The sequence below is a fragment of the Mobula birostris genome, chromosome 13, assembly GCF_030028105.1.
Source record: "Mobula birostris isolate sMobBir1 chromosome 13, sMobBir1.hap1, whole genome shotgun sequence".
NCBI lineage: Eukaryota > Metazoa > Chordata > Chondrichthyes > Myliobatiformes > Myliobatidae > Mobula > Mobula birostris.
In genome coordinates this window covers 96,424,859-96,435,817 of record NC_092382.1, presented here as the reverse complement: position 1 = coordinate 96,435,817, position 10,959 = coordinate 96,424,859, and the positions used below count along the sequence as shown (strand labels likewise).

The 10,959-nt window shown below is 46.1% G+C and overlaps 1 protein-coding gene across 1 annotated transcript; it reads left to right on the top strand.

The window, feature by feature from the left end:
* Positions 1–404: 404 nt before the first annotated feature.
* On the top strand, positions 405–10,009 carry LOC140207762 (GPI-linked NAD(P)(+)--arginine ADP-ribosyltransferase 1-like). Its single transcript, XM_072276316.1, has 3 exons — positions 405–570; positions 5,152–5,318; positions 7,355–10,009. Exons 2-3 carry the CDS (start codon positions 5,258–5,260, stop codon positions 8,188–8,190), a joined length of 897 nt encoding a protein of 298 aa, XP_072132417.1. The 5' UTR covers positions 405–570; positions 5,152–5,257; the 3' UTR covers positions 8,191–10,009.
* Positions 10,010–10,959: the final 950 nt, after the last annotated feature.

Here is a 10,959-nt window from a genome sequence, read left to right as displayed (position 1 = left end):
TGCGTACACAAGGAGTTTCTGCGATTGGTCTGATTAACCCGAGATCAATCTCAGGTAAACGGTGTACTGGGTACAGTGGCAGATTGCAGAAGATCATGGCCAGCGTTTCTGGAAAGCAAAATCAGAAACCGTAACAGAAACTGCCACGACCTGAAGCAAGGTAATAATTAGCTCTCCATTCCAGAGATCTGCGTGCCATGGCAGGTTTCCTGGGGTAATCTCATTATCTTGGCCCAGTGGCTCGTTGACCGGTTTACTGGTTTGAGCAAGGGTCGAACAGAGCTAGTTAATTCAGCAAAGGCACGGAATGGTTTAACTTCCCACTGAATCCAGTTGGAGGGTGTTTCAGGTTGGTCAGGTGACTTCGTGCCAGCAATATTGACGTGCATCATTTGAACTCATAACGGGAGTTTTAAAATAAGGAAGTTCAAATGCAAAGCCCAGAGAACTCCGGAGATGAACCATCGCAAGAACGGACTCCCATACCAGAGGCTGGAATAAGAAAGGACCCGTCGTCCGGCCAACCGCAGATCACCATCTTCGGTGTTATAAATTGGAAGAGTGGACTGAGTGAGTACTGGTGCAAAGAAAACATTGGTTTGATCTCCTAATTTCAGCACAGGCAGTAAAAGTCTAACGTTGATTAATTAAGAGTTGCGCAGTGAATTTGCCAAACTCGTTCAGTTGATGAATAGCCAACAAGAGAGACAGATAAGTAGAAAGGCAGTATCTTTTGTTTTCCCGGGGGTTGACATGCTCGGCTATAAGCTGCCACGGAGAGGATCGTTAAAGTGAACGTCTTTGCAACTTAATCGGGCTGTGAATTCATTCACACGGTTCAACAGGAGCGTGAACTCAAGTCAAGTTAATAGCAAATGTCCGTGAGTAATTAAACAGGCGCGGACAAGTTTCAAAGTACGGAGGAATGAATGGATCTTCCACCTGTGAGGCAGAACTCGTTCTTCCTAAACGGTAGATTTAAACAAAAGGGAGCAGTCAGTAAAGAACAGAAAGGGTTCAGATTTAACAGAACTGGACACATTCCGTCTCCCTTCGCTCACAACCCCGGGAATGAATGAAAATCTGCTCTATACCAGTGTGTTTGAGAATGAGAGGTCGCAGATGCTGGGTGGCGAAGGGTTAAGCTGGCACTTCGCCCGGCGGCTCAAGGGATCCGATGGGAAGCGGTATAGAGTCAGTCTTACACGGCTAGCGGGTGGTTGGGGGTTCGTGGTGTAAATGCCTGGATAAGTTGAGATGGGAAGTTCTAAATGTTGGCGGGGGAGGAGGGGGTGGGTTGCGCGGTCACGGCAAAGTCAAGTGGGAATGAGAGGGGTTTGTGGAAGAGTGGAGCATTGATAGAAGACGGGTGCGGTCAGATAAGCAGGGAAGGGAGGCAGAAGGAAATGGATAAGAGTGAACTGATTAAGCGAGCAAGGAAGACAAACAAAAAAAACAACGTAAGGCAAGTCGTTGTTATAGTGATAAAAAGAGATTCATAGAGACAGATGAACAAAGAAAAATAAAGAACGCAAAGTCTGCGCTCTTGTGCAGTTCCGTTCTCCTCACGGTATTTCGGGAGCACGTGACCGAAGGATTACCCTGGTCCTGTGAACATGTTCCACAATATCTCTGTTCTTTAAGTACCTGACAGCACCAGACTTCCTCCACATTTCCGAATAAGCCCGGAAGTCAAAGGGGGATAGATCTGCCTTTCAACATTAATTTGTACTTAATATCCCTATTCGCCAAATTACTCTCCGATGACAGTAATGACGTAAGCGGACGGTCTGAGATAGGAAAGCTGAACAGGTTTTAAGCACATAGGCGGTGTCAGGAGTTCGGGCCGAGTGGCGGCTAGCAATGTAATCAGGATTGGGAGGAATATTTAATAAACTCAAAGTTCAAAGTAAATTTAAGTGAATAACATCTCTCCTGGTAAGAAATTCCATAGATATACCTCCTTCCAACTGAAGTAATCTCTCCGCATCTTTATTCTAAATGGACGTCCTTCAATTCTGAAGTCGTGCCTCCTTATTCTAGACTCCCCTACCATGGGAAATAACTTTGTCATATGAAATCTGTTCAGGCCTTTTAACATTCGGAATGTTTCTATGAGATCCCCCCTCATTCTTCTGAACTCCAAGGAATTCAGCCCAAGAGATGGCAGACGTTCCCCATACGGTAACCCTTTTTATTCCTGGAATCATTCTCGTGAATCTTCTCTGAACCCTCTCCAATGTCAGTATATCCTCTCCAAAATAAGGAGTCTAAAGCCCAAATACTCCAAGTGTGTTCTCAAGAGTGCCTTATGGAGCCTCAACATCACATCCCCGCTCTTATATTCTATACCTCTAAAATAAATGCCAACATTGCATTCGCCTTCTTCACAACCGACTCAACCTGGAGCTTATCCTTCAGGGGATCTTGCACAAGGACTCCAAAGTCCCTTTATATCTCTACATTTTGAATTCTCTCCCAATCTAAATAATAGTCTGCCCGTTTGTTTCTTCCACCAAAATACATGGCCATATACTTTCCAACATTGTATCTCATTTACCACTTCTTTGCCCATTCCCCTAAACTATCTAAATCTCTCTGCAGGCTCTCTGTTTCCTCACCACTTACCGCTCCCCCACTTGTCTTTGTATCACCAGCAAATTTACCCACAAATCCATGAACTTCATTGTCCAAGTAATTGACACGCATCGTGAAAAACAGATGCCCTACCACTGACCCTTGTGGAATTCCACTGGTAACTAACAGCCAGCCAGAATAGGATCACTTTATTCCCACTGTCTCTTTTCTGCAGATCAGCCAATGCTCAAACATGCGGGTAACTCCCCTGTATTTCCATGGGCACTTACCTTGCTAAGCAACCTCATCTGCGGCACCTTGTCAAACGTGCTCTGAAAGTCCAAGTATATCACATCTACTACATCTCCTTTGTCCACCCTGCTTCTAATTTCTACAAAAAAACTGCAGTAGGTTTGTCAGACAAGATTTTCCTTTCAGGAAAACCTGCCGGCTTTGGTGTATCTTGTCATGTGCCTCCAGGTACTCCTTAATCCCATCCTTAACAATCGATTCCAACAACTTCCCAACTACTGATGTCAGGCTAATAGGTCTGTAGATTCCTTTTGCTGCCTCCCACCCTTCTTAAATAGCAGAGTAACATTTGCAATTTTGCTGTCATCCGGTACAATGCCAGAATCAATCGATTCTTGATAGATCAATGTTAATGCTTCCCCAATCTCTCCTGCTACTTTCTTCAGAACCCAAGGGTGCATTCCATCAGGTCCAGGAGATTTATCCACCCTCAGACCTTTAAGCTTCCTTAGAACCTTTTCGGTCATAATTTTCAGTGCACATACTTCACTTCCCTGACACTCTTGAATGTCTGGTATACTGCAGGTATCTTCCACTGTGAACACTGATGCAAACTACGTATTCAGTTCCTCTGACATCGCTGCGTCTCTCATTACAGTATCCTCAGCGTCCTTTTCTTTTGGTCCCATATCTATCCTCGATTCTCTATTACTCTTCATAAAAAAGTGTGTGTGTGCTTGTGTGTGTGTGTGTGTGTGTGTGTGTGTGTGTGTGTGTGTGTGTGTGTGTGCTTGTGTGTGTGTGTGTGTGTGTGTGTGTGTGTGTGTGTGTGTGTGTCTATGTGTGTGTGTGTGTGTGTGTGTGTGTGTGTGTGTGTGTGTGTTTCCGCGTGGGTTGCCTGGCTTGCCGGTGCATGCAGATTACACTTCTGCATAAGTATCGACCCGTGTTCCTGACAAACTTGCCGTGACGACTGTCCGTGTCCATGTGCTCAAAGGCGGGGAGTGCTGTCCCCATGATGGACTGGGCTGTATTAATTACAACTGCATTCTACCAGCACTAGTTTTATTTCTTTATTTATTGGGACACAGCGTGGAGGCTTCCCTTCCAGCCCTTCGGACAATGCCGCACAGCAACCCTCGGATTTGATGCTAGCCTAATCAAACCGAGGCAAAGCCAGTGGGGTTACAGAGAAAGGGAAGTTCGGCTTCCGCTTGGCATAGGTATCTGAGGATGAGCTTATGGAAGTTTCTAACCAAAAGAAAAACGAATGGCATAGTAAAATAATAGCAGGTAGTTAGGGTGCTGACGGGGACGCCTGGCACACATGCCTGCCAGCGGAGGAAGTTGTGTGACGTCATGGAGGTTGATCATATAAACTCATCTCCTCTCTCGCTGTGATTATGTCTGTCCCACTTCACTTCTGTCTGTCTGTTTCCCGCAGACTCTCGATGCCCCTAACTCCGACTGGCGCCGCGTGTGTTTTGACCAGATTTGTATTTTTTTTCTGGAATGGGACATCGGTGATATACGAACACACACACACACACACACACACACACACACACACACACACACACACACACACACATACACACACACAGCGAGAGAAAGAGGTAAAGAGAGAAATTGAGAGAAATCAATAGAGACACAGAGACAGAGCTAGAGATAGTGACAGAGAAAGAAAGAGAGAGAGTGAGTGTGTGGGGTTGAGAGAGAGCGAGAGAGAGGGAAACAGAGAATGGGGGAGAGATGGTGAGAGAAAGAGAAAGAATGCAATAGAGGGATAGAGAGAGAATGCAATAGAGATACAGAGACAGAGATGTAGAGAGAGAGTGAGGGAGAGAGAGAAAGCGATACAGACAGAGAGGCAGAGAGAGATACACAGAGACAGATAGACAGCGAACGAGAAAGAGAGACAGCGACAGAGATAAAGAAAGAGAGGGGAGAGAGAGGGAGAGAGAGAGAAAGAGAAAGAGGGAATGACAGACAGTGATACACAGAGAGATAGAGAGAGAAAGCAATAGAGACACAGAGACGGAGACAGAGGTAGGTACATCGAGAGTGAGAGAAAAAGACCGAAAACAATAGAAGCACAGAGGCAGAGATAGATGGATAGATAGAGAGATAGACAGATAAATAGATAGATAGATAGATAGATAGATAATTAGATAGAGAGGGAGAGAGAGAGGGGGATCGAGGGATGGAGGGATGGGACCACGATGGGATTAGGGACTTCAAAGAAATTGGACAACGCATTCAAATATCTACTACGGCACAATGATCTCATTATTCTTTCGTTTCTGTGTTACTGTTATGCAGGACTTACCTGAAAAAAAAAGAATCACTTTGCCAGTGGGTGTATCAAGAAGGCAAAGGGCGATTCCATCTGTCATAAGCAAGGAACGAGTTAATCCTTTTTCGGAGAATGGAGACAATACGACAATTTCCTTGGATTCTGATCTTGGTTTCTATCACGTGCCATCTCTGTAAGTCTCTATTTTAAATTCAAGACCATGGGGACGAACTTGTGAAATTTGAAAACGATTATGTACAGTAGCCTTATTTTACCACTGATCCTTATTCAAAGGTTGGATCCTGAAAGAGGTGGGGCCGTTATTTCCAGGTATTGCAAGGAATACGTTCCCCGATCCTTAAATCCCAGTTTAGTAGACCCGTTAATAATTCCAATTTTTAGAAGCGAAATTGCAACTTATGCAATCCAGCTGAAAACATACTTGCTAATTTTTGGCAAAATCCAGATCGGATTCATTCAATCACCACACACATTCAAGTCACTCTACTGGGATTTGTCCACCCATCTGTCATCCACCCGCCCTAAACCTGGTCAGGTCAAGTCTGCCCCCAGGAACGCGGAGATAGTGTGCGTCAAATTCATACGGGAGCGAAAGCCTCTCCCGCTCACTTTCCTTAAGAGTTCGACCCTCCGTTCTCATCTCCCCCGTGATTGATCAGTTGGAAATTTTCAGGACGTTAGGAGAGGAGTGCGAAACAGATTGGGGGAACCAAGTAGGCAGCGGTTCAACCCCCTGTTAATGATCGGAGTGTGATGGGGAAGGCCTCTGTAAACTGTTCCGGATACATTTTTAATTCTCATGTGATATAACGTGCCCCTATAAAGTACTTGATCCAAATTCCACCCACTGTGGCCTCAGTATGCTATGTTCCAATCCTGACTACGTCTGGTACCTTTGAGTCTTCGAGAGAAGCTTTGGTAGTATCGATTTCTTCCGGCGGGCGTGAAGTACGTGGAATGCACTCTCGGAGAGCATGATGGGAAGAGAGCTATAGAGGTCACTTAAGAAGAGTAGAAACTTTATATGAGTCCACTGGTTAATATCAGGACCACATCTTTGGAAGGATGGAATAGCCTTAGGACCAGTGGGAAGGACACTAATCCACCTGGTGCGGCAAGGTTTGGTCTTTTGATTGCTTACTCTGGAACGAAGGAGTTGAAAGGGACGTGGCTGAAACATATTCAGAAAGGAAGGTCGTTTTAGAACATACGGCAGAAAACCCTTCCTCATCTCAGAGGCAGTTAAACTAGAGGTCAGGGATCTAAGGATAGAAGATTTAGAGCGATCCTGAGGGATCCATTCTTCACCCAGACAAGAGTGAGCATCTGGGACGCACTGCTGGAGATAAGCAGTGGAAAGAGATTTCCGAACATCATTCTGGAAGTGTCCAGACGTAGAGCTGAATCATCCAGGCATACGTGTCTACCGGTTAATTGCTGGAAGATGGGGTTGGTACAGGTGGATGGCCAAAGTCTTACTCTCCAACTATTGGCGTCACAGAATCACAGTATGACACAACACGGGAACAACAGGCCATTCAGGCCAAGAAGCCGATCAGAGTTTGGTTCATGTCCCTCCAGAAATGCCCTGTCTTTGTTTACTCGCTCATTACGTGTGATGTTGGTGATGATGGTCACATGACTATGATTGTTCATTCTTTGTTTCCACCGTACGAAGTGGGTTGCTACTGCATTCTTCTGGACACTGCCTTTACAGGCCGGGTGAGCCCAGACATTCCTATCCATCAGCTACTGCCAAGCTTCAGGTGAAACTGATCGGGGAGCTAAGCAGGCTCCACACTTGGCCCCCGGGTGTCCTGCAGGCTAACGAAGGGAAGGAGACTTTTACACGTCCTTTGGTAAAGGCGTATCTCCAGCCCGTTTATCTCTGTCCATGTACCTGTACAATTATGCTTCAAATTTCCTCAGTGCCGCTGCTCCATCCAGATCATATGAAAGGATGTTCTATGTGGTGAAATGTTTTCGTTCAGTTTCCCATCAAATCGCCTTCAACCCCAAACTTTGTTTCTCATGATGCTCCAAACCTCGGGAAAGGACTGTGGGCTGTGAGGCTATTTATGCCCCTCTTAAGTTTATACGACTGTGGATATCGCCCGAGTATCCTCCGGTAAAACGAATAATGTCCTGTATCGTTGAACCCTTCTGTATAACGCAGCTCTCTGATTCCCGTTTTCTATCCGTTTCCAGGTCGGGCGGATGTAGACACGGACACCCGGAACAATGGGGATGACGTCATCCAGCTGAGCATGATGAATAACTCTGCCGCTTACATCTACACCCAGAGCAAAGAGTCCGACATGTTGGCCACCGAATATCTCAGAAAGGAGCGCGAAGTTAACGAAATGCTTGAAGAGGCATGGACAGATGCACTTTCCCTGCGACAAACCGACCCGCGACTGAGCAAGGTCCCAGTGCCCCGGGGGCTCAGAGAAGAACACGTGGTGGCCATAATTGCCTACACGCGGGAGACCCCATTCTATAGCCAGTTCAATGCGGCGGTGAGGATGTACGGAGCCAACGACTCCGTCTACGCGGAGAAGTTTGCCTTCAAAAGTTTCCAGTATCTTCTCTCCGTTGCCATCGAGAGACTGAGAGAGGTCTTGGGTAAGACACCCCAGCCGACCTACAGAAAAATGCAGAAAGAGTGCTATGGTGAGGTGAGATCACGAATGAAATTTGGTTATTTTGCTTCGTCCTCTCGCAAACAAGGGAGCGGGGCGTTCGGCAACAAAACAAGATTTACAATTTTCTCTCAGTACGGTGCCCAGATAGAAAATTACTCGTCTTTCCCCGGTGAGGAAGAGGTTCTGATTCCGCCATATGAAGCATTCAAAATCACGAGTTACGAACCGCGTACTGACGGAGTGGATATTTCTCTCGAAACGGACGGGGAGGCTGGGACCCGGGTAAGGGTGGAGAGGGGCAGTGAAGGCGAGATGAGGGTGCTGCGGTGTGAGGGGACCGCCATCTTCCCAATGGCGTGGTTGTCCACCCTGGCGTTGTTGGCTCACTTTTCGCTGTAATGTTTGGGCGGAATGTTCGTGTCTCCAGTTCGTGGTTCAACTAAGATGACTATAGCGTATGGGGGAAGAGGGTGAGTTAACTAGCAGATTCGACAAAGAACAGCCTCCGTGTAGACCAAATGTTACTCCATCATTTCCTGTCCCAGACCCTTCGTCAGATTTTTTTGTAGAATTTCCAACAACTGGTGCCTCGGTTATAAGATTGTTCCACACTTGTGGCTGACTAGTCCGATCGTTTTGCTCTCTTCTTTCCTATGTCCAGCATGCTTTGATGTGGCGCCGACGGGCCAGACTTACTTCGCTATCTGTGCCCCTCATAATTCTCCTTATTAGTCCATCTCCAGCCTATTCGGAGGGAAAATTCATGGCTGGGTGCGATAGGTCTGAACCTTCACCTGCCCTCTGAAACACGGCTGAAAAAGAGAGAGTCTGACTTGCTTTCTTAACCACCCTAGGTACCTCTTCGTTAATTTTTAGTGTCCGTGTACACCTGCCCCCCAACAGACACACACACACACACACACACGCACACACGCACACACGCGCACACACGCGCGCGCGCCCCGTCCCATTTTTCCCGATTACTTTTCATCTGCTCTTTCGCAGCCTATCTCAGTTGTTGAACTATATCGCCTTGCGGGCAGAGATGGCACTTGCAACACCAGCCTTATTATTGTTTCCTCCGCGGTATTATGATTGACGACCATACCCTCTCCAATACACATCCAACCCCATGGGGTGTAAATTGTTTCGGGATATTTTACATTTCCAAATTGGATCTCAGACTGGTTTAAGGAAAGTTAACTCGACAGGCTCCAAGCTTGTTGAACCGGCCAATGCAAATGCATCGCAGAGATAGGATATCCAATTGCGGGTTTTTTAGCGTAAGCCAGGGGAAGACGATGCAATCAGTTGTCACTATATTTTGGTCCTCTCGTATCAAATTAAGAGACAATCGACAGTATGACTGTGGCCTTCTGCTGTGTGCCACCCTATGCACTGAAAACCCCGACGTCTGTTGCATTCAGATTTGATCTTCTCACACCACTGTTGTTTGTACCGCGCTGATGGAAGGTAATTTGGAGAAGTGGAGGAGAATGAATGCTGGGAGCACTCAGGAGGCTGGACAATAGACAGCGGGTGGCAAATTCCTGAGACTGGATCAAAGTACAGATGTTATTTCAGTTACTATCGCATTTTAGCACACACAGCCGCCGCAAAAATCGATGGTTCATGTGAGTGTGTGTGTGTGTGTTCTCTGTAAACACTGGAATCTTAAAATCTCGGGAGATTAACAGTTTCTGTCTGACATACTCAAACCACCCCGACAGACACCAACAAAATGAAAGTCACTTAGTTTACCTCTCTTCCCCTTTCTGATGTTTGGTCGGAATGAAAACTGAATCTCTCGACCAGGCATTTGTGCATTGACTTGCTCCCACATGATTAGCTGACTAGATATTTGTGTGCATGACCTCATAGCTGGAGAGCTGTATGAAAAATGTGGCAACTGAGTGCACGAAAAGAAACGTCTTCACACCAAAACCTTTTAATAGCCAGGACGCAATGTTGTTAGATGAACTTGTATTATTAGGTACATGTTTAAAGAGGACCCCGATGGTTGGAGATTATATACTTGCTAATATGCAGATTTTTAATTGCATTGTGTTACCTATTATCGATTTGTCAATCTAGTTCCTGCTGATAAATTCAAATCGTAGATTCCAAGGTCTGTAAACGCTTATTCCGCTCGATCACTATCACGAATACGGGTCTACTCTGGACATATTATAGAAATAAAAATATAAAGTCTCAATTAATTGCCATCCGTTTACTGAATGTGTTTTTTTTTATTAATTCTAAACTGCATGCCTAATACATGTTTGTCCGTTAAATAAATTGCCTGCTTGCTTAGAGACCAAAATATCATACCAGCTAATGGAGAACCGCCGGGTCATTGAACAAAAAGTGATGCTAAACGGTCAGCCGCGACCAACAACATCCACATTTCTCGTGTAAGTGTCACCAGTGTTCACCCTGTGGACACTGGACCAACCAACAAATGCAGAATACCTCTTATCTACCCACGTAGCCAGCCACCATTTATCTCAAACCGGTTATTCAGAGGTGGTGAGAAATGGGTGGCAGTAATCACTTTCAACCAGATTATCAATGAAAAGCATATCCCTTCACAGTCGTCTACCAGGGACAAAGACACTCCCTCATTTGTGGAACGGCAGTCCAATAACATTGTGTCTGAAAACCAGAACCGGCCCCTTGTTCCCAAGCCAGCAGAGGGCGCTCGTTCACACCGACATTGCCGGATAGAGTCAAACAATGTCAAGGCACAGGAGCTGGGTATTTGCCCAGTATCCGCAGACCGACTGTCACCATCTACTTTACACCAGAACACCCACAATCACTTATGCCTCGATGGTTCATGTTCTGATTCATTTTTTTTTGTAGTGTCTCCCTCGAGTAGTCAGCTGTGGATTTCAGACTCTTCACCTGTGAGTCGGTTCTGGTCATCTTCGATGTTCGCTGCTCCCGGTGTGACCACTTGTGTATCCGTGAGACCCAACGTAGAGCAGGAGACCGCTTCGCCCAGCACCTGTACCTACAACTGGAGTCCACCAGAAAGGAAATCGGGTTCTCCCAGTGGCCAAGCATTTAAATTCCACTTCCCATTCCAACATGTCAATCCATGGCCTGCGCTACTGTCCAGATGGTGCCACACTCAGGTTGGAAGAGCAAAAACTTATATTCTGT

What these genes read in the sequence shown, in the direction of transcription:
- LOC140207762 (XM_072276316.1), top strand. Translation starts at nt 5,258, where the DNA reads ATGGAGACAATACGACAATTTCCTTGGATTCTGATCTTGGTTTCTATC. An exon ending in TTCTATCACGTGCCATCTCT is followed by an intron (nt 5,319 to 7,354) that starts GTAAGTCTCTAT and finishes ATCCGTTTCCAG; the next exon opens with GTCGGGCGGATGTAGACACG.